Here is a 24,562-nt window from a genome sequence, read left to right on the forward strand (position 1 = left end):
TTTTTACAGTATAGGTAAAGCTGCTGAGTAATGGTGATTAGTTCTTCAGTGCCAGATAAATGATTTTGGCTAATTAAGTATACCTTTTGTGCTCCATTTACAAAAACAATCTTTGTGGTTTGCCTGTGAGTTCAGCACTGGTGTAGTGATTCATGTATTAGCAAATTCGAGCTCCTTTAAACACCAGGAAGAAAAGCCTATGTATCTTTAAAGTGGCTTGGTAAAGTTTTACCAAGTTAGGTATGATTGACTGTATTGTCTATTTCTTGCCATGATTTCAAAGGGTTTCCCAGGACACTCCCACAGGCAGAGGAACTGCATAAAGTTTACCAACCAGACACTGTAATTAATTTGAACGTCCCTTTTGAGACAATCAAAAAACGACTGACATCTCGCTGGATCCACCCAGGCAGTGGTAGGGTGTACAACGTCGACTTCAATCCTCCAAAAGTAACAGTTAAGTATCAAGTTTAAAACTGAGTAGGTTTCATGAAGCATTTGATGTTTAATATATCCATAGAAAATTCTCTTTTTTTTTGTTCATCTGCTAGCTGTTAAGGGTTGACTGCGCTTGCTTTCCATGTCAGTGAAACTTTTTTTTAACAAATCTATCCAGTAGAAGTGTAGTATTTAATGCTATTTTCTTTGGATTGTAGTCCCTTTAATTTACAGGTCAAAAATATTCTCTTAAAAACCAGTTAAGCAAATTGGACCTTTGGACATAAAAAGATAGATCAAAGTGTTTTCTAGATGGGGCGGAGCTGAGAGATTATGAGATCAATGTGCAGAAATCATAAAGCTATTGAACGGATACCAAAGTAATTAAAAAGGGCAGAATTACCTGGAAAAACTCAGCAGGTCTGGCAGCATCGGCGGAGAAGAAAAGAGTTGATGTTTCGAGTCCTCATGACCCTTCAGAACTGAGTGAATATTAGGAGAGGGGTGAAATATAAGCTGGTTTAAAGTGGTTGGGGGGGGGTGTGGTTGTAGGGACAAGCAAGCAGTGATAGGAGCAGATAATCAAAAGATGTCACAGACAAAAGAACACAGAACTCTCTTTCTTGGACTCGAACTCAAGTTCTGTCGAAGGGTCATGAGGACTCGAAACGTCAACTCTTTTCTTCTCCGCCGATGCTGCCAGACCTGCTGAGTTTTTCCAGGTAATTCTGTTTTTGTTTTTGTTTTGGATTTCCAGCATCCGCAGTTTTTTTGTTTTTATAAAAGAACACAGGCGTTGAAGGTGGTGATATTATCTAAATGAATGTGCTAATTAAGAATGGATGGTAGGGCACTCAAGGTACAGCTCTAGTGGGGTGGAAAGACTAGCAGGGCATAGACTAGAACCCCACCCCCACTAGAGCTGTACCTTGAGTGCCCTACCATCCATTCTTAATTAGCACATTCATTTAGATAATATCACCACCTTCAACGCCTCTGTGTTCTTTTGTCTGTGACATCTTTTTTATCACTGCTTGCTTGTCCCTACAACCACACCACCCCCCTCCATTTCTCTCCCCCAACTCAACCCCCCCCTTCCACCTTAAACCAGCTTGTATTTCACCCCTCTCCTAATATTCACTCAGTTCTGTGGAAGGGTCATGAGGACTCGAAACGTCAACTCTTTTCTTCTCCGCCGATGCTGCCAGACCTGCTGAGTTTTTCCAGGTAATTCTGTTTTTGTTTTGGATTTCCAACATCCACAGTTTTTTGTTTTTATTTTTTAATTAAAAAGGGCAATGGAATGTTGACCTTTGTCTCCAGGGGACTGGAATACAAAGGAATGGGAAGAAAGACTTGCATTTATTTAGCACATTTCATGACTTCTAGACACCCCAAAATGTTTTACAACCAATTAAGTATTTTTGAAATTTCGTCATCTTTGTAATGCAAGAAACAGGCATAACTAGCCATTTTGCAAACCTGAGTCACTTTGGTTTCTTTACCTGTTTAGCATTGAATCTCCCTTTTTGACTTTACTTTTCTGAATAAAGTTCTTCATTTGGAATTTGTTGGTCAATGTCCCTTTCTGGTCAAAGTACAATTTCAAAGCTTGTTGGTTGGATGCCAGGATTTATTTTTTTTGTAAATGTTGTCACTAAGTATTTCCAACAAATGGTAAAGAAGCTTTAATTCTCATCCAGTGTGAGAGGCCTTTTTTATCCCAGGGCCATTGCCTTTTTTACAGGAAGTGTTTAGTACACAGCACTTTCACATTAGCTGCTGAGTCTTTCAGTGACAATCACTCCAAGACCCAAATTGACAAAAACATTAATTGGCATCCTGTCATTCTGTTAACGTTAGCAGCAACCTGAAATCAGAGGATGTTGGTGTACTGTATTGGCCAAATTAAGCTTGCAAAACAGGGGAATGTCAACATTGGTTATGCTACTAGTAATCTAGATGTCTGGACCAATGATCTAGACAACAAGTTCAAATCCTACCATGGCAGTTTAAGTTGTTGACAGATTCATGGTTGATTTTACTGGCAGATTGTGATTAAAAATCCAAAGGGTTCACTGATGTCCTTTAGCGAAGGAATTCTACCAACCTTGTTTGGCCTGTATGTGACTCCAGTCCTACACCAACATTATTGACTTTAAAATGCAATACAAAGTGTCCAAGCATCATACCACCACAACATTGTGGGAACATCTTCACTAGAGGAATGGCAGTTGCAATTGAGGATTAAAACAGTAAGTGCCGGCCATCAACTGAGCCAGTTAGCTTTCACCAACGTTACTGCACATTGCCCTGAACAAGACCGTTTGTTTACCAGTCCTAGATTGGTAAACTAGGAAGATAACACTTGCTTAAATTTTTGTTTGCATTTTGATAATGTTGTAGGAATGACGCTAGGGAGCAAAGTGATCTGTAGCATGTATGCTTTATGGTATTAAACCATTGCTAGCACTTTTTTTATATTGATAAAACAGCAATAGAAGAGCTTTTTGTTACTGGATGTATATTATAGGCCACCAAATTGTGGAAAGGAGACAGAGGAAGAAACTTGAGGCAAATTACTGAAAGATACATGATTCACAGTGTAATAGAGAAATTTAATTATCCTAATATAGACTGGGTTAGTAACAAGTTTTTAAAATTCTTTCACAGGATGTAGGCATCACTGGCGAGGCCTGCAATTTTGTTGCCTTTCTTTAACTGCCTTTGAGAAGGTGGTGGTTTCTTGAATCGTCATAGATCATGTAGTGTAGGTACATCCACAGTGCTGTAAGGGATGAATTCCAGGATTGTGACCCAGTGACAGTGAAGGAACAGTGATATATTTCCAAGTCAGGATGGTGTATGGCATGGAGGGGAACTAGCAGGTGGTGGTGTTCCCACGCATCTGCTGCCCTTCTACTTCTAGTTGGTAGAGGTCGTGGGTTTGGAAGGTACTGTCAAAGGATCCTTGATGAGTTGCTGCAATGCATCTTGTAGATAGTACACACTGCTGCTACTGTGGAGAGAGTGAATGTTTGTGCATGGGGTGCCAATCAAGGGCGCTGCTTGGCTTGGATGTTGTCAAGCTTCTTGAGTGTTGTTGGAGCTGCACTCATCCAGGCAAGTGGAGAGTATTCCATCCCACTCCTGACTTGTGCCTTGTGGACTGAGCTGGGGAGTGAGGGGGTGAGTTACTCTCTGCAAAATTCCCAGCTTGCCACATTATTTATATGGCTAGTCCAGTTTAATTTCTGGTCAATGGTGACCTCCACAATGTTGATAGTGGGGGATTCAGTGATAGTAATGCCATTGAACATCAAGGGGCAATGGTTAGATTCTCTCTTGGTGATAGTCATTGCCTGGCACTTGTGTGCCACGAATGTTACTTGCCATTTGTCAGCCCAAGCCTAGATATTGTCCAGGTCTTGCTGCATTTGGACATGGACTGCTTCAGTATCTGAGGAATCGCAAATGGTGCTGAACATTGTGCAATCGTCAGCAAACAGCACCACTTTTGACCTTATGATGGAAGGACATTGATGAAGCAGCTGAAAATGGTTGAACTGAGGACACTACCCTGAGGAACTCCTACAGTGATGTCCGGGAGCTGAGATGACTGACCTCCAGCAACCACAACCGTCTTCCTTTGTGCTAGATATGACTCCAACCAGTGGAAAGTTTTCCCCCGATTCCCTTTAACTCCAGTTTTGCTAAGGCTCTTTGATGCCATACATAGTCAAATGCGACCTTGATGTCAAGGGCAGTCACTCTCACCACATCGTGAGTTCAGCACTTTTGTCCATGTTTAAACCAAGGCTTTAATGAGGTCAGGAGCTGAGTGGCCCTGGCGGAATCCAAACTGAGTGTCATTGAGCAGGTTATTGCTAAGCAAGTGCTGCTTGATAGCACTGTTGATGGACCCCTTCCATTACTTTACTGATGATGGAGAGTAGACTGATGGGGCAGTAATTGGCTGTGTTTAATTTGTCCTGCTTTTTGTATACAAGACATACCTGAGCCATTTTCTGCATAGCCAGATAGATACCAGTGTTGTAACTGTACTGGAACAGCTTGGCTAGAGGTGCAGCAAGTTCTGGACCACAAGTCTTCAATACTATTCCAGAATATTGTCAGGGCCCATATCCTTTGCAGTATCCAGTGCCTTCAGCCATTTCTTTATCAGTGGATTGAATTGGCTGAAGACTGGCATCGGTGATGCTGGGGACCTCCGGAGGAGGCCGAGATGGACCAACCATTCGGCACTTCTGGTTGAAGATTGTAGCAAGTACTTCAGTCTTATGTTTTGCACAGATGTCCTGGGCTCCCTCATCATGTGGATGGGGATATTTGTGGAGCATCCTTCTCCAGTGAGTTGTTTAATTGTCCACCACCATTCACGACTAGATGTGGCAGGACTGCAGAGCTTAGATCTGATCTTTTGGTTGTGGGATCGCTTAGCTCTGTCTATCAATTGCTGCTTATGTTGTTTGGCATGCAAGTAGTCCTGTGTTAACTTCACCAGGCTGACACCTCATTTTTAGGTATCCCTGGTGCTGCTCCTGGCATGCCCCCCTGCACTCTTCATTGAACCAGGGTTGATCCCCTGACTTGATGGTAATGGTAGAGTGGGGGATATGCCAGGCCATGAGGTTACAGATTGTGTTCGAGTACAATTCTGCTGTTGATGGCCCACAGAGTCTCATGGATGCCCAGTCTTGAGTTGCTAGATCTGTTTGAAATCTTTCCTATTTAGCACGATGGTAGTGCCACACACCACGTTGGAGGATATCCTCAATGTGGAGGCGGGACTTCGTCTCGACAATGTGCGCTGGTCACTCCTACTAATAGTGTCATGACGGATGCATCTGTGGCAGGCAGGTTAGTGAGGATGATGTCAAGTATGTTTTTCCCTCTTGATGGTTCCCTCATCACCTGCCGCAGACCCAGTCTAGCAACTATGTCCTTTAGGACTCAGCCAACCCGGTCAGTAGTGGTGCTACTGAGCCACTGTTGATGATGAACATTGAAGTCCCCCCAACCAGAGTATATTCTGTGCCCTTGCCACCCTCCATGTTGAACACCACTTGGAGGAGCACTGATTCATCACCTGAGGGAGGGCAGTACGTGGTAATCAGCAGGAGGTTTCCTTGTCCTTGTTTGACCTGATGCCATAAGACTTCATGGGATCCGGAGTTGATGTCGAGGACTCCCTGGGCAACTTCCTCCCAACTGTACACCACTGTGCCACCACCTCTGCTGGTTCTGTCCTGCTGGTGGGACAGGACATACCCCGGGATGATGATAATGATGTCTGGGACATTGTAAGATATGATTCCATGAGGATGATTATGTCAAGCAACAGCTGTACAACAGCACTCCCAATTTTGGCACTAGCCCTCAGATATTAGTAAGGAGGGCTGAGTTTGCTGTTCTCATTTCCAATGCCTAGGAAGATGCCAGGTGGTCCACCTGGTTTCAGATTTTTTTTGAGATTTTGTAGCGGTTTCATACAACTGAGTAGCTTGCTAGGCCATTTCAGACGCCTGACCAGGTAAGAACAGCAGGTTTCCTTCCCTAAAAGAAATTAGTGAACCAGATGGGTTTTTAGAACAATCAATAATGGTTTCATGGTCATCATTAGACTTTTAATTCCAGATTTTTGAATTTGAATTCCACCATCTGCCGTGGCAGGAATCAAACCCAGGTTGCCAGAGCATTACCCTAGGGTCTCTGGTTACTAGTCCAGCGACAATACCACTATGCCATCATCTCCTTCCCTAAGGGCAATCAACAGTGGTTTCATGGTCACTAAGACTGTACTCATCTTGATTCCATATTTATTAACTGACTTTATTTTCCACCAGCTGCTGTTGTGGAATTCGAACCTGTGTCGCCAGTGCATTAGCCTATGTCTCAATACTACTAGACTGGTGATATTGCCACTACCCCACTGCCGCCTCTTTTAAGAATGTAAAGAGTAAAGAGGGGAAGGAATTTCTGAAATGTGTGCAAGAGAACTTTCTCAATCAGTATGTTTTCAGCCCAATGAGGAAGAGGGGAGTGCTGGTTCTGGAAAAATGAAGTGGGGCAAGGGGAATATATTTTCGGGGAGCAATTGGCAAACAGTGGTCATAGTAGCATCAGGTTTAGAATAGTCCTGGAAAAGGGCCAGGAACAATCAAGCGTAATAATACTGAACTGGAGGAGGTCTAACTTCAGTGAGTTGAAAAGGGCTCTGGCCAAGGTGAATTGGAATCAAAAATTATGGGATGTGGGCATTGCTGGCTGGGCCAGCATTTATTGCCCATCGTAATTGCTCTTGAGAAGTGGTGGTGAGCTGCCTCCTTGAACCGCTGCAATCCATGTGGTGTAGCTACACCCACAGTACAGCTGGGTTATACAGGAATTGAACAGTAGGAGGCCTTGAGAAAGGAGCTGGTCTGGATTTAGAACAGACACATTTCCATGAGGGGGAAAGGAAGAGGATCCTAAGCAAGAGCTCAGTAGACCAAAAACATAGAGATTAAAATGAGACAGTAGAAGAAGGCTTACGACAAAGATTCATAAGCAGAGAACTAAGTTGAATAAAGGAAGTACAAAGCTGATCAATAAAGTGAAATAAGATGGGAAAGAAAGATTATGAGAATACATTAGCAACTAACAAAAGGAAGCCGAAAAAACCTTTTTAGGAACATTTATAAATAGTTGAAGGCTGGTTAGGAATCAAAATGTAAATCATCTTAATGGAGGCAGAGGGCATGGCTGAGGTGCTAAATGAGTACTTTGACTGCATCCCCATCTCCAGTGAAAATGGATACAATGTAACAGTAGCAATATTTAATTGGATAACAATTGATAAAGAGGAGGCACTGATCAATGTAGAAAAGCCACCTGGTCCAGATGTGATGCACCCAAGATTATTGTGGAAAGTAAGGGTGAAAGTTGTGGAGGCTCTAACCCCAATCTTCCTTTAGTATGAGAGTTGTGTCAGAATTGCAAATATAACATCCTTGTTTAAAATAAGGGAGGGGGATAAAACCAGCAACTACACCCCAGTCAGCCAAATATCCATCATGGAAACATTTCTAGAAACAACAAACCAGGAATTGACATTTTGGAAAAAAGGGATATAAATGAAAGACAAGTTTCATTTGCTAAAGTCGAACCATATTTGGTGAATTTAACCCAGTTCTCTGAAGTATTGGACAGTGTTAAGGAGGGTAGTTCGGTTTGAATTTATTCACTCTCAAAAGGTGTTTGACGAAGTACCACATCATAGATTTGTTAGCAAAGTGAAGCCCATTGAATTAAAGGGACGGGGCAGCACGAATAAAACATCTTCCAAGGGATAATGAAGATTGCAGTGGTGGATGATTGTTTTTTCAGACTGGAGGGAAGAATGCCCTGTGTCAGTATCAGGATCACTGCTCTGTATAAAATATATAAATGAACTGGACTTGGATATGCAGGCCTGATTTTCAAGTTTGCAAGTAACACAAAACTCTGAAATATAGAAAAAATTAGAAGGATAGTAACAGACTTGGGAAGATGCGGACAGATCGGTACCTACCTCTGAGCCAGGCGCTCCCGGTCTGAGTCTTATTCCAAGACTTCATAGCCACAGAAGGTGCATACGTAACATGGCCAAACGGGTTGATTATCAACCTGCAAATCCTTCCATTATGCCTGTGACAACTGGTGAGAGCTGGCGAGTCTCCTGGTCAGCCAGAACCTGCAGAAGGCAACGGCAAAACACTGCAGTACCTTGCCAAGCATAACCATGGACCAAACATGGAAGTTTATGGTCACCAACGCCTTCTTAGGGCATGGTACCTAAAGGGAGAGAGAGATAGAGCAGTAAAATGTGCATAAATATGGTAGATGAAAGTTAACAGACATTCTAAAGTGACAAAACAAAAACAGAATTACCTGGAAAAACTCAGCAGGTCTGGCAGCATCGGCGGAGAAGAAAAGAGTTGACGTTTCGAGTCCTCATGACCCTTCGACAGGACTTGCGTTCGAGTCCAAGAAAGAGTTGAAATATAAGCTGGTTTAAGGTGTGTGTGTGGGGGGCGGAGAGATAGAGAGACAGAGAGGTGGAGGGGGGTTGTAGGGACAAACACGCAGTGATAGAAGCAGATCATCAAAAGATGTCAACGACAATAGTACAATAGAACACATAGGTGTTAAAATTAAAGTTGGTGATATTATCTAAACGAATGTGCTAATTAAGAATGGATGGTAGGGCACTCAAGGTATAGCTCTAGTGGGGGTTTTTTTTTATATAATGGAAATAGGTGGGAAAAGGAAAATCTTTATAATTTATTGGAAAAAAAAAGGGAAGGGGGAAACAGAAAGGGGGTGGGGATGGGGGAGGGAGCTTACGACCTAAAGTTGTTGAATTCAATATTCAGTCCGGAAGGCTGTAAAGTCCCTAGTCGGAAGATGAGGTGTTGTTCCTCCAGTTTGTGTTGGGCTTCACTGGAACAATGCAGCAAGCCAAGGACAGACATGTGGGCAAGAGAGCAGGGTGGAGTGTTGAAATGGCAAGCGACAGGGAGGTTTGGGTCATTCTTGCGGACAGACCGCAAGTGTTCTGCAAAGCGGTCGCCCAGTTTACGTTTGGTCTCTCCAATGTAGAGGAGACCACATTGGGAGCAACGAATGCAGTAGACTAAGTTGGGGGAAATGCAAGTGAAATGCTGCTTCACTTGAAAGGAGTGTTTGGGTCCTTGGACGGTGAGGAGAGAGGAAGTGAAGGGGCAGGTGTTGCATCTTTTGCGTGGGCATGGGGTGGTGCCAGAGGAGGGGGTTGAGGAGTAGGGGGTGATGGAGGAGTGGACCAGGGTGTCCCGGAGGGAGCGATCCCTACGGAATGCCGATAAGGGGGGTGAAGGGAAGATGTGTTTGGTGGTGGCATCATGCTGGAGTTGGCGGAAATGGCGGAGGATGATCCTTTGAATGCGGAGGCTGGTGGGGTGATAAGTGAGGACAAGGGGGACCCTATCATGTTTCTGGGAGGGAGGAAAAAGCGTGAGGGCGGATGCGCGGGAGATGGGCCGGACACGGTTGAGGGCCCTGTCAACGACCGTGGGTGGAAAACCTCGGTTAAGGAAGAAGGAGGACATGTCAGAGGAACTATTTTTGAATGTAGCATCATCAGAACAGATGCGACGGAGGCGAAGGAACTGAGAGAATGGGATGGAGTCCTTACAGGAAGCGGGGTGTGAGGAGCTGTCGTCGAGATAGCTGTGGGAGTCGGTGGGTTTGTAATGGATATTGGTGGACAGTCTATCACCAGAGATTGAGACAGAGAGGTCAAGGAAGGGAAGGGACGTGTCAGAGATGGACCACGTGAAAATGATGGAGGGGTGGAGATTGGAAGCAAAATTAATAAATTTTTCCAAGTCCTGACGAGAGCATGAAGCGGCACCGAAGTAATCATCGATGTACCAGAGAAAGAGTTGTGGAAGGGGGCCGGAGTAGGACTGCAACAAGGAATGTTCCACATACCCCATAAAGAGACAGGCATAGCTGGGGCCCATGCGGGTACCCATAGCCACACCTTTTATTTGGAGGAAGTGAGAGGAGTTGAAGGAGAAATTGTTCAGTGTGAGAACAAGTTCAGCCAGACGGAGGAGAGTAGTGGTGGATGGGGATTGTTCGGGCCTCTGTTCGAGGAAGAAGCTAAGGGCCCTCAGACCATCCTGGTGGGGGATGGAGGTGTAGAGGGATTGGACGTCCATGGTGAAGAGGAAGCGGTTGGGGCCAGGGAACTGGAAATTGTTGATGTGACGTAAGGTGTCAGAGGAATCACGGATGTAGGTGGGAAGGGACTGGACAAGGGGAGAGAGAAGGGAGTCAAGATAACGAGAAATGAGTTCTGTGGGGCAGGAACAAGCTGAGACGATCGGTCTACCGGGGCAGTTCTGTTTGTGGATTTTGGGTAGGAGATAGAAGCGGGCCGTCCGAGGTTGGGAGACTATCAGGTTGGAAGCTGTGGGAGGGAGATCCCCAGAGGAGATGAGGTCAGTGACAGTCCTGGAAACAATGGCTTGATGTTTCCAGGACTGTCACTGACCTCATCACCACTACTCTCCTCCGTCTGGCTGAACTTGTTCTCACACTGAACAATTTCTCCTTCAACTCTCACTTCCTCCAAATAAAAGGTGTGGCTATGGGTACCCGCATGGGCCCCAGCTATGCCTGTCTCTTTATGGGGTATGTGGAACATTCCTTGTTGCAGTCCTACTCCGGCCCCCTTCCACAACTCTTTCTCCGGTACATTGACGATTACTTCGGTGCCGCTTCATGCTCTCGTCAGGACTTGGAAAAATTTATTAATTTTGCTTCCAATCTCCACCCCTCCATCATTTTCACGTGGTCCATCTCTGACACTTCCCTTCCCTTCCTTGACCTCTCTGTCTCAATCTCTGGTGATAGACTGTCCACCAATATCCATTACAAACCCACCGACTCCCACAGCTATCTCGACGACAGCTCCTCACACCCCGCTTCCTGTAAGGACTCCATCCCATTCTCTCAGTTCCTTCGCCTCCGTCGCATCTGTTCCGATGATGCTACATTCAAAAATAGTTCCTCTGACATGTCCTCCTTCTTCCTTAACCGAGGTTTTCCACCCACGGTCGTTGACAGGGCCCTCAACCGTGTCCGGCCCATCTCCCGCGCATCCGCCCTCACGCCTTCTCCTCCCTCCCAGAAACATGATAGGGTCCCCCTTGTCCTCACTTATCACCCCACCAGCCTCCGCATTCAAAGGATCATCCTCCGCCATTTCCGCCAACTCCAGCATGATGCCACCACCAAACACATCTTCCCTTCACCCCCTTATCGGCATTCCGTAGGGATCGCTCCCTCCGGGACACCCTGGTCCACTCCTCCATCACCCCCTACTCCTCAACCCCCTCCTATGGCACCACCCCATGCCCACGCAAAAGATGCAACACCTGCCCCTTCACTTCCTCTCTCCTCACCGTCCAAGGACCCAAACACTCCTTTCAAGTGAAGCAGCATTTCACTTGCATTTCCCCCAACTTAGTCTACTGCATTCGTTGCTCCCAATGTGGTCTCCTCTACATTGGAGAGACCAAACGTAAACTGGGCGACCGCTTTGCAGAACACCTGCGGTCTGTCCGCAAGAATGACCCAAACCTCCCTGTCGCTTGCCATTTCAACACTCCACCCTGCTCTCTTGCCCACATGTCTGTCCTTGGCTTGCTGCATTGTTCCAGTGAAGCCCAACACAAACTGGAGGAACAACACCTCATCTTCCGACTAGGGACTTTACAGCCTTCCGGACTGAATATTGAATTCAACAACTTTAGGTCGTAAGCTCCCTCCCCCATCCCCACCCCCTTTCTGTTTCCCCCTTCCCTTTTTTTTTCCAATAAGTTATAAAGATTTTCCTTTTCCCACCTATTTCCATTATATAAAAAAAAACCCCACTAGAGCTATACCTTGAGTGCCCTACCATCCATTCTTAATTAGCACATTCGTTTAGATAATATCACCAACTTTAATTTTAACACGTATGTGTTCTATTGTACTATTGTCGTTGACATCTTTTGATGATCTGCTTCTATCACTGCTTGTTTGTCCCTCCAACCCCCCTCCACCTCTCTGTCTCTCTATCTCTCCGCCCCCCCACACACACACCTTAAACCAGCTTATATTTCAACTCTTTCTTGGACTCGAACGCAAGTTCTGTCGAAGGGTCATGAGGACTCGAAACGTCAACACTTTTCTTCTCCGCCGATGCTGCCAGACCTGCTGAGTTTTTCCAGGTAATTCTGTTTTTGTTTTGGATTTCCAGCATCCGCAGTTTTTTTGTTTTTATTCTAAAGTGACACATTTTGCTAAGATCAGTGAAGAGGGGCAATATAAATTAAATGGTACAAGTTTAAGTGAGCAGCAGGAACAAAGGGACGTGGGGGTGCATGAACACCAATCTTTAAAGATGGAAGAACATGTTGAAGGAGCTATTAGATAAGCATATAGGATCCTTGGCTTTATTAATAGAGGAATAAAAGAAAGAAGTTATGCTGAATCTTTATGAAACACAGGTGAAGCCTCATATTGTGTTCAATTCTGGGCACCACACTTTAGGAAGAATGTAAAGGCATTGGAGAGGGTGCAGAAGAGATTTGCTAGAATGCTACCAGGGATGAAGGAATTCAGTTATGTGGAGAAACTGGGGTGGTCCTTGGATCAGTGAAGGTTAAGGAGGGGGAGGGGAGGCAGTGGCATAGTGGTGTTGTCACTAGACTAGTATTCCAGAGACCCAGCATAACAAGGATCTGTAACAGAGGATACAGATTTAAGATGATTGACAAGAGAACCAGAGGTGACATAAGGAAACACTTTTGCACAATGAGTTGTAGATCTGGAATGCAGAGCCTGAAAGCATGGTGGAGACAGATTCAGCAGTAACTTGCAAAAGAGAATTAAATAAATATTTAAGGGAGAAAAATTACAGGGGATTAGGGTTAATTGAATAGTTCTATCAAAGAGCTGGCATGGTCACAAAGCTCTGATTAGCCTCCTGTGCAGTTTCATTCCATGGAAACCTTCACCCTTTATTTTATTATAATCTCTGTAGAAACCTAAAACTTTAAAAAAGATTCAGACTTCAAGTTAATAGCTGGAATAATGATGCAACAAGATTTCATGTTTAAAAACTTCTGCTATAAAAAATGATGAAAAGAACTACATTGACTAAACACTATTTTCTTTTTGTAGACAACTTATACTTTAAACTACAGAAAGTGCCATTTCCCCCAGTATACTTATCACCCATTGCACTCTCCACAGAATTAGTTATTTTTGCAAACAGTTGCTCCCAGTGTCCATTGGTTTTCTACATCCCCATTTCGAGTAGCAACTTCAAATGACTGTCTCCAGGCACTTACTCAGTTTTCGGAGATCCACCACTAGCAATAAAGCCTGTTGATGATTTTTTTTCCTCTTCTGGCTCTGCCAGGACAAAACTCAGAATCACACAGTGCAGAAGAGGTCCTTCGGCCCATCAAGTCTGCACCAACACGTGAGAAACACCTGACCTACCTACCTAATCACATTTACCAGCACTTGGCCTTGAATGTTATGACGTTTCAAGTGCTCATCCAGGTACTACTTAAAGGATGTGAGGCAACCCGCCTCCACCACCCTCCCAGGCAGCACATTCCAGATCGTCAGCACCGCCTGGGTAAAAAAGTTTTTCCTTGCATCCCCCTAAACCTCCTGCCCCTCACCTTGAACTTGTGGCCCCTCATGACTGACCCTTCAACTAAGGGGAACAGCTGCTCCCTATCCACCCTGTCCATGCTCCTTATAATCTTGATCAAGCTCCTACACCTCAATCAGGTTGCCCCTCAGCCTTCTCTGCTCCAACAGAAACAACCCAAGTCTATCCAACCACTCTTAATAACATAAATGTTTCATCCCAGGCAACATCCTGGTGAATCTCCTCTGCACCCCCTCCAGTGCAATCACATCCTTCCTATAATGTGGCGACCAGAACTGCATACAGTACTCCAGCTGTGGCCTCACCAAGGTTCTATACAACTCCAACATGACCAGCCTACTTTTGTAATCTATGCTTCGATTGAGAAAGGCAAGTGTCCCATATGCCTTTTTCACCACCCCACTAACATGCTCCTCCGCCTTCAGGGATCTATGGGCACGCACGCTAAGGTCCCTTTGTTCCTCAGAACTTCCTAGTGTCATACTGTTCATTGAATACTTCCTTGTCAAATTACTCCTTCCAAAGTGTATCACCTTACACACGTTTCAGGGTTAAATTCCATCTGCCACTTACCTGCCCATTTGACCATCCCATCTATATCTTCCTCTAGCCCAAGACACTCAACCTCACTGTTAACCACCCAGCCAATCTTTGTGCCATCCGCAAATTTACTAATCCGACCCCCCACATAGTCATCTATGTTGTTTATGTAAATTACAAATAATAGGGGACCCAGCACAGATCCCGGTGGTACTCCACTGGACACGAGCTTCCAGTCACTAAAGCATCCTTCTGTTATCACCGTCTGTCTCCTACGACTAAGCCAATTTTGAACCTACCTTATCACATTACCCTGTATCCCATGTGCATTTGCCTTCTTTATAAGTCTCCCAAGTGGGCCCTTGTCAAAGGCTTTGCTGAAATCCATATAAACTGCATCAACTGCACCACCCTCGTCTACACACCTGGTCACCTCCTCAAAAAATTCAATCAAATTTGTTAGGCATGACCTCCCTCTGACAAAGCCATGCTGACTATCCCTGATCAAACCTTGCCTCTCCAAGTGGAGATAAATTTTCTCCTTCAGAACTTTCTCCAATGGTTTCCCTACCACTGACATGAGACTCACTGGCCTGTAGTTCCCTGGCTTATCTCTGCAACCCTTCTTAAATAGCAGAACCACATTAGCTGTTCTCCAGTCCTCTGGCACCTCCCTTGTGGCCAGCGAGGAATTAAAAATTTGAGTCAGAGCCCCTGCGATCTCCTTCCTTGCCTCCTTCAGCAGCCTGGGACACAAATCATCCGGACCTGGAGATTTGTCCATGCTTAAGTTTCCCAACACCTCCAATACCTTGTCACTCCCTGTATCAATTTGCTCAACAACCTTGCAGTCCCTCTCCCCGAGTTCCATTCCTTCATCCTCATTCTCTTGGGTGAAGACGGATGTGAAGTATTCGTTCAATGATGTCCTCCCATAGATTGCCCCCTTGGTCCCTAATGGGGCCCTACTCTTTCCTTGGCTATCCTCTTCCCATTGATATACTTATAGAATATTGTGGGATTTTTCCTACTTTTACCAGCCAGAACTTTCTTATATCTCCTCTTTGCTCTCCTAATTGCCTTCTTAAGCTCCAGCCTGCACTTTCTGTCCTCCACTAATGCCTCCACTGATTTGCTCCCCTTGTACCTGCTAAAAGCCTTTCTTTTCCTCTTCATTGTTTCTTGAATATCTCTGGTCATCCATGGTTCTCTGGGCTTATCAGTCCTTGTTACTACAAATATCCCAGAACCATTAATAAAAACAGAAAATGCTGGGGAAAAACTCAGCAGGTCTGGGAGTATCTGTGGAGACAGAAACAGTGTTAACGTTTCGAGTCCAACATGACTCCTCTTCAGAACCTAGAATCATTATATGGCTGCAGGATGCATTTCTTGGACTAGAGACCATCTCCATCCTGTATCCGACTGTGATAGCTTGAAAAGCCAAGCAGCCTCTTTTCTCTGACCATGCTGAACTGCCATCTGTCTGAGATATTGATTTGTAGGGAAGCCTGTAACCTGACTGCCTCTACACCCCTTCTCCATGCTAATTAGCTATCCTTGACCCCAGTGCACTATTGTGACAGTTTACAGCCTTCAGCACCTTTCCGTGACTTTGGGAGACTCAGAATCCACTAATTGTAAACTCAGAGACTGCTGTCATTGTGTCCAAGTCTAAATATCTTGCACCTTCCCAGTACAACAATCTAATCCTTCCTTTGATCTCTGACAATCAAACCAATTAAACTACCCAGGCTTATTGTCAGGCAGACTGTAGGACAGGTCACATGTTCCCCCCAATCACCCTAAATTTAAAGTCCCAAAATTTAATAACCTTAAACAAAATTGTAACAATTTCAAACTGCTTATTACAGATATTACTTTGTGGTGTTAAATGCAAACACCTTCCACACCCACACAGTAGTGTCTTGATAGCTTACCTGAAGACATGCTGTGTTATGGCAGCTAGTGTGTTATTCCAAGAAGGAAATATGAACTCTTTTTGAGGAGCTGAAATATAAACTACTTTGTTTCACTTTTTTTAATGCTGTTAATTATGAATTATTCACAAAAAAGGGGTTTGATGACCTTACTGGGGAACCTTTGATTCAGCGTAATGATGACAAGCCAGAGACTGTGACTTCAAGGCTCCAGGCATATGAAGAACTAACACAGCCAGTTTTGGAATATTATCAGTAAGTAGTGAAACTCTTTTTTTGAATTGTGGATAATGAAAAGTTCAATTCCCTGAATTATGCTTCTTGGGTGTTCATGAGACATTGGTGTCTGTTCTGAAATCTGACCCAACTGATTTTGCTCTACTATTTGAAGGGGTTGTGTTATTAATAAGCAGCATACTTGTAGAAAAATTAGGTGTCGGTTGTTCATGGTAGCAACCCAGTACTAAGTTTATTGCAAAAACTTCATTTTTATACAGATTAGTTTAATGAAAGAGCAATTTTTTAAAAAAAATATGTAAATTAGGCAGATTTTCATTGGAAAAAAGAAAGTTGAGAGGTCATAGAATCATTAATGAAACAAAAGGAGGCCATTTGGCCCATCAAGTCCATTCCAGCTCCCACAGAGCAATCCGGTCCGTCCCACTTCCTTGTTCGGTGCCCATAGCCCTGCCAGCTTATTTCCTTCAGGTGCCCATCCAATTTCCTCTTGAAATCATTTATTGTTTCCGCATTCACCACCCTCGTGGGCAGCAAGTTCCCAGTCATTACCACTGCATTTAAATGTTCTTCCTCATGCCCTCTGAATTTCTTGCCCAAAATCTTAAATCTTTGCCCCTTAGTCCTTGTACAATCAGACAATGGGAAGTGTTTTTCCTTGTCTACCTTGTCTAAGCCTGTCATAATTCTGCATACCTCTATCAAATCTCCCCTTAATCTCCTTGGCTCCAAGGAAACAAAACCAGCCTTTCCAATCTGACCTCGTAACATCCCTGGAATCATTCCGGTAAATCTTCTCTGCACTCTTTTTGGACCCTCAGATCTTTCCTAAAGTGTGGTGACTAGAACTGGACATACTACTCTAGTTGGGGCTTAATTAGAGCTTTATAAATATTCGGCATAACTTCCATGCTTTTGTACTCAATACTACTCTTTATGAAGCCTAAGATCCCATGTGCTTTGCTAATCATTCTCACTGTGCCTTTCTAACTTCAAAGATTGATGCACATGAATCCACAGATCCCTCTGTTCCTGTACATTCTTTAGAACTGTGCTTTTAAGTCTATTTAGCCTCTCCCCATCCCTTCTGCCAAAATGTATCATCTCTCGCTTCTCTGTATTAAAGTTCATCTGCCACTTGTCTACTCATTCTGCTAACCTATCTATATCCTGTTGCAGGCAATTCATTTCATTCTCGCCACCCCTCCAAGTTTGATATCATTGTCAAATTTTGAAATTTTACATTGTATTCTAATATGTAGCAAAAAAAGCAGTGGTACTAGCGCTGACCCCTGGGAATATCAATGTCTACTTCCCTCCAGTTGAAAAATAAACATCTACCATGACTCACTGTTTTCTGGCCTTAAGCCAAGTTTTTATCCAATTGCACACTGGCCTTCTTACTCCATTAGCCTCAATTTGTTAAACAGCCGTTTATGTGGTACTTTGTCAAATGCTTTCTTAAAATCCATATAGACAACACCCACAGCACTCTCTTCATCAACCTTCAGTTGCTTCATTCAAAAAATTCAATTAGATTAGTCAAGCACAATCTGCCTTTTACAAATCCACGCTGACTCTTCTCAATTCACTCAAACCTATCCAAATGCCAGTTGGTCTTTTTTTTTCCCTGATTAAGGATTCCAAAACTCTGTCCACCATTGATGTTAAACTAACTGGCCTGTAATTGCGCGAACTGTCCTTACCCTTTCTTGAATAAGAATGTTGCGTGTGCCACTCTCCAAATCTGGCACCTCCCCCATATCCAGGGAAGCTCAAAATTAAGGTGAGCCCTTCCATTATCTTTACCCCCACCTACTTCTGGTCCTACGTTTTATGGTCTTATGAGCATCTCTTCTTAAAGGTCACCTATTGCTGCATTTTTTTCCTGTCAGTCTATGGTTCCATTTTGCCCTGGCTAGATCTCTTCATATCACATTGAAGTCAGCCTTCTTCCAATTTAGAAGTTCTATATTAGATTGATATAGATGATATGATTGCTGTGTTTAGAATTCTAAAGGCATTAGATAATATATAACATGATGAGCTATTTCACCTTGTCCAGAACCAAGAACATGATTTGTGCTTTAAGTTTTAGTTCAAAACTAATCTGCAGCAACAATATTTCAAAGAGCAAAAGGTCAATCCATGAAACAGGCTCCCTGGGAAAACAAGTGGTTGCAGTTAGTATTGCTGGATTCAAATCACAGTTTTATTTTCGACGATACCATTTAGAAATATTTGAGACATAACATATGGAAAGTGGAACATGCTTGGGAGGAGCAGGTGACTTTGGCCCTCTGGTTCCCACAACTCTTAAAGCTCTTGTGCTATGTCTGAATCTGTTGTAGACTAATAGTGATTGATTGCTACAGTTCATCAACTCCATTATCGTTGTATTGTGTGACTGAGGATGGCAGAAGGAAAAGTAGATTTTCTTTTAAAAACTTACATTTATCTGGTGCTTTACATGACCACTGGAAGTCTCAAAGTACATCACAGCCAATTAAGAACTTTTGAAATGTAGTCACCGTTGTAGGAAATGTGGCCGCCAATTTGAGCACAGCAAGCTCCCATGAATAGCAATGTGATAAAGACTAGATAATCTGTTCTTTTTGTAATGTTGATTGAGGGATAAATATTGGCCTGGGCAGTGGGGATCATTCCCTTGCTGCTCTTTGATATGGTGACAAAGAGATCTTTTATTTTCACTGGAGCAGGCCAATGTGGCCTTGGTTTAATGCCTCATCCAAAGAATAACACCTCCAACGTTGCAGCACCCCTTCAGTACTGTACTGGAATGCCAGCTTTGATTTTTGTGTTCAAGCCCTGAAGTGGGAATTGAATCCTGAACTGAGAAAGTGCCATCAATCGAGTCTGATGGATTTTGGTCTTTTGTTTGTTTAACAAGTTGTATGTTCCTACGATATTGGACTACCCAGTAGAGGGTCTATTTTTTCTTCTATGAAAAAGATGATTTTTGTGCTTTTTGTAGAAGTAAAGGCATTTTGGAAGTCTTCTCAGGAACAGAAACCAACAAGATTTGGCCTCAAGTGCATGCTTTCCTCAGCAAGAAGCTGCCAACACTCTCTTAAATCAAAGAGTACAAAAGCAAGAAGCTAGCAGAGAAGCTTTACATCAAATAGCACATTGACTGATCATATGGCCAGCACTAGAGGGGCAAAAATGTGGAACAGTCTTCTGATTCAAGTCTTAAAATCAACTTGGTATGAATTTTTTAACAGCATTTCTCAGAAGTGCAAGTTTTAAAAAAAAAATTTTTAAGTTGTTCATAATTGAGTAAACTAGCAAAACTACCTAAATCTTAATTGAGAATTGAGATAACTTTGTCTACCTAGCTGATCATTTGTTGTACTATAGATAGTTATTTCATATGATCAGTACTTGACATAACTAATTAAGGTGCAAATGAAAGGGAATGCTATGAATGGTTAGCTACAAAATGTTCGATTTTGGCATTTTTTCCCAAATGAAAGAGAAAACCTTTTGTCAAAATTTGAAAAAGTTAGATTTAACTGGTTTCAATCAAGTAGAGAGGGTAGGATGGGGAATGGAGGAAAAGAACGGAAGGGAAGGTCTGTGATAGAGGGGAAGGCATGAGTATTTAAATGATAAAAGAATGATGGTGCAAGACAAAGGGGAGTGATATTGGGCAATTAAGGAAGCAAAAAATGGATCCAGAGGAGCTAAAAATGACAAAAGTGGCATCATTATCAGTAGCTGCTATCTGAATAAAGGCCAACAGTGGTCATGATCTGAAATTGATGCACACTGTCGTGTGTAAAGGCTGTAAAGTGTCTAATGGAAAGATGAGGTGCTGTTCCTCCAGCTTCTGTTGAGCTATATTGGAACAATATAGGAAGCCAAGGTCAGAGGGGGAATGGAGCAGAGAATTAAAATGATAGGCAACTGGAGCCTGGGGGTTTGATTGTGAACTGAGTAGAGGTCTTCAGAAATGTGGTCACCCACTTTGCATTTGGTCTCCACTGTAAGAGGATTGCAATATGAGCCGCAAACAGAGCATACTAAACTGAAAGAAGTGCAAGTGAATCACTTGAGGGAGTGTTTGGGGCCTTGGACAGCGAGAAGGAAGGGTAGATGTTGCATTGCCTGCACTTGGGAAGGTGCCACAGGGTGACAAGGGGGAAATGTTAACTGTTAATAACCTGCTGAACATTTCCAACATTTTCCATTTTAATTTCAGATTTCCAGTGTGTAGTATTTGCTTTAATACAGCATGGTTCTAAATCGAGCATAAAAGGTGTAGCAAGAACCTATTGTTCCTTACAATTAAATTGAGAATGCAGCACTATAGGGTGTGTATTAGTTTCCAGCATTCCTGGACAATTAAAGCTAAAAACACACAAGACAAAGGGAAATGGTAGTTTAGAGAAAAAGGTTAAGTTAAGAATTTTAGAACAATTTTTAAAAAAAAATGTTTTGGGTCAAGGCAAGTGACAAGTTTCATGGGAAGAATTAGTGAGATTTATCATATTGAATGATGCCAATTGCCAAACTACACCCTTGATCCGATGCCTCAAAAAATTACTTCTAAGGAAGTCAGTCTGTAAACAGCCTCCTGCAGCCAGTTTACACACTTTCAGTATTTTAATCGAGGTGATAAGCAACCAATCTGCAACACCTCTTTGTCCTTTTGTCTGTGACATCTTTTGGTTATCTCCACCTATCACTGGCCCTCTATCCAGCTCTACTTGTCCCACCCCCCTTAAAGTAGCTTACATTTCACCACTCTTCTATTTTTTTCTTGGTTCTGTTGAAGGGTCATTCGGACTCGAAACGTTAACTGTGCTCCTCTCCGCAGATGCTGCCAGACCTGCGGAGTTTTTCCAGGTATTTTTGTTTTTGTTTTGGATTGTATTGGTTTGCTCCCAAGCATGGAGTAATCTGGATACTTCCTGTCTGCTACTGCTGCAGGAATCTGAAAGCAATGAGCACAATGGTCATGAAGCCTTTTGTTCTAAGTGTAAATGAAATGTCACATCTTGAGCTCTGAGTTAGTGGTTTATGACTCCTTTACTTCCTCCTGCTGTATGCTGAACCTCTGCTATTATAAGCAAGCACAGACAGCACAGTGATGTTTACAGGTGCCTGTTTTTGAGTGGATATTCCAGAACTGTCTGTAATAAACATGAATAACAACCACATGACCATGCATTCGGAGATGCAAGTTTCACAGCGGGCTGTAGAACATTTGTGAATTTTTTGAAAATATGAATGAATACTGTACATGATTTATGATGTAACTTTTTAACCTCAGGAAGTATTTGGATTTTAGGCCTACTTTTTCCCTCTTGCAAAAAGTTATGAACACAATTTACAGCACACTTTTAAAATGGCAAAATTGCTACTATCAGTAGTAGAATTGCAGAAATAGACCAACAACAGGAGTAGGGCATTCATCCCCTCGAGCCTAATCTAATTCATCTTAATTGATTCACCCCGTGCCCCTTGATACCTACAATAACTGCATTCAACAAAAATCTATCAATTTTGTTCTTAAATTTTCATTAGCCCAGCATACACGGAGTTCCAAATTTCTTCAACCCTCTGTGCAAGAATATTTCTTGATTTCATTCCAAAATGGATTAGCTCTAATTTTAAAATTATGGCCCCTTATTCTGGATTCCCCCAGCAGAGGAAATATTTGTGCTGCATTCACCCTATCTGTCAAATCTGTTTATCATCTACACTCTGCCCAGGTGTTCATCCACCTGTTCTGCAATGGTAAAACATTACTCATTGTCTGTATCTGTGCAATTTTCCATCTTCATTGGCAGTTCATTTTATTTTAGACACTTATGAGAGCTATCCCAATTGATTTTTTTTTTGCAAGAGAGCAAAGCATAGACCAAAAACAGAGTGGCATAATTGAGAGGGAAATTGATATTTTTAAACATTACTAAAAATGGAAGACTTTACTAGTTAAATATGGCAACATTTGTTCTCAGACTTCCTTGATTTAAATATGAAATAAATGAATCCATTGTCCTCTTTTCCTATGTCAAGCTACAACTAAATGTATTATATGCAATTAGCAAATTAATAAAACTGGAGAAAGTTATTTAGATCTGTTTTGTGTACATTTTTTTTATTCATTCATGGGATGTGGGTGTCGCTGGCTAAGCCAGCATTTATTGACGTAATTCAGAGGACATTTAAGAGTCAACCACATCGCTGGCGGGTCTGGAGCCACATGTAGACCAGACCAGGTAAGGACAGCAGATTTCCTTCTGTAAAGGCATTTGTGAACCAGATGGGTTTTTACAACAACCGACAATGGTTCCATGGTTATCATCAGACTTTTAATTCCCCCCATTTGACGGGATTCAAACCCAGGTCCCCAGATTATTACCCTGGGTCTCTGGATTACTAGACCAGTGACAATACCACTACGCCATTGCTCCCCTGGATGTTTCTCATCCAGCTACAGTGGGGATATTTTAATGTACATAACTTAATAGTTATGGGATATCAGTTAGTGACTAATTTAGTATCAGGACTGAGGCAGATAATGCTGCTTAATCCAATCAGGATTTAATTCTACACTCTGACTCCAAAATGTTTGAAAATGACATGGAGACCAGCGGGGAATTCAGTTTGAAAAGGGCGGAATCTGGAAAAAAGAAAAAAACAGCAACTGTGATGTCACAGGAAGCTAATAAGTTGTTCGGCTGGTAAGTGCTCAGTCTAAGGGACGGTGTGAGAGAAACCAGCTTAGGACTGGTGAGTTAAGGTAGGTCTATAAATAAAAAGAGCTAAAACTGCACTGGAATGCTGCTTTGGGCCGCAGAAGGTGCTTAAGTTGGAGTTCGGTGAGGAGGGAACGAGGTGATCCTTTGAGTATGGTCGGGTAAGTATTTACTACTTTTATCACATCATTTTTAAGGTCTTATTTTGTGGTTCATCATTTGTAGGGGCCTCATTCTGTAACAACGAGGAGCAGGAAAGAAGGGCCCTAGAGTTACTGATATTATTTGATATTAAGTATCTTCCAAAAGGTTTAATTTAATTTAAAGGGGTAAGTCATGGCAGGAGAGTTCAAAGCCATGGTGTGCTCCTCCTGCTCTATGTGGGAAGCTGGGAACATTTCCAGTGCCCAGGGCCAGCATGTGTGTGGGAAGTGTCTCCAGCTGTAGCTCCTAGAAGCCTGGGTTTCAGAGCTGGAGCAGTGGCTGGGGACACTGGAGCATCCACGAGGCAGAGGGTATCGTGGGTAGCACTTATAGAGAGGTGGTCACACCGCAGGCTAAGAGTCCACAGGCTGGAAGGGAATGGGTGACCACCAGGCAGAGCAAGAGGACTAGGCAGGCAGTGCAGGAATCTCCTCTGGCTGTTAGCCTACAAAACAGATATACTGCTTTGGATACTGTTGGGGGGAATGGCCTCTCGGGAAAGCAGCAACAGCCAAATTCGTTGCACCATGGTTGGCTCTGCTGCCCAGGGGAGGAGTGGGTAAAGTGTGGGAATGCAATAGTTACAGGGGATTCAGTTGTAAGGGGAATAGGCGTTTCTGTGGCTGCAAACGAGACTCCAGGATGGTATGTTGTCTCCCTGGTGCTAGGGTCAAGGTTGTCTCAGAGCAGCTACAAAACGTTCTGAAGGGGGAGGGTGAACAGCCAGTGGTCGTGGTACACATTGGTACAAAAGACATAGGTTAAAAAAAGGGATGAGGTCCTAAAAGCAGAATATAGGGAGTTAGGAAGTAAGTTGAAAAGTAGGACCTCAAAGGTAGTGATCTCAGGATTAGTACCAGTGCCACGTGCTAGTCAGAGTAGAAATAGCAGGATATATTGGATGAATACGTGGCTGAAGAGATGGTGTGAGGGGGAGGGTTTCAGATTCCTGGGACCTTGGGACTGGTTCTGGGGGAGGTGGGAACAGTACAAATTGGACGGGTTACACCTGGGCAGGACTGGGACTGATGTCCTAGGGGGATTGTTTGCTAGAGTGGTTGGGGAGGGTTTAAACTAAAATGGCGGGGGTGGGAACCTGTGCAAAGAGTCAGAGGAGGGGGAATCAAGGACAAGAACAAAAGACAAAGGGGAATAAGAAAAATGATAGGCAGAGAAATCAAGGGCAAGAATCAAACAGGGCCTCA

General features: G+C 43.3%; 1 protein-coding gene across 2 annotated transcripts in view; it reads left to right on the forward strand.

The window, feature by feature from the left end:
• Nucleotides 1-24,562, forward strand: part of ak3 (adenylate kinase 3) — a 152,005-nt gene that overhangs the window by 19,110 nt on the left and 108,333 nt on the right. Inside the window, exons 3-5 of one of the 2 annotated variants that reach the window (XM_041185928.1) lie at nt 284-456; nt 16,322-16,440; nt 19,418-22,525. In XM_041185928.1, coding sequence (XP_041041862.1) covers nt 284-456; nt 16,322-16,440; nt 19,418-19,517 — 392 coding nt within the window. In that variant the 3' untranslated portion in view covers nt 19,518-22,525. Of the gene's footprint in view, nt 1-283; nt 457-16,321; nt 16,441-19,417; nt 22,526-24,562 lie in introns of those variants that run through there. The other variant, XM_041185927.1, reaches the window with a different exon arrangement.

This window comes from Carcharodon carcharias, chromosome 4, assembly GCF_017639515.1.
Source record: "Carcharodon carcharias isolate sCarCar2 chromosome 4, sCarCar2.pri, whole genome shotgun sequence".
Taxonomy (NCBI): domain Eukaryota; kingdom Metazoa; phylum Chordata; class Chondrichthyes; order Lamniformes; family Lamnidae; genus Carcharodon; species Carcharodon carcharias.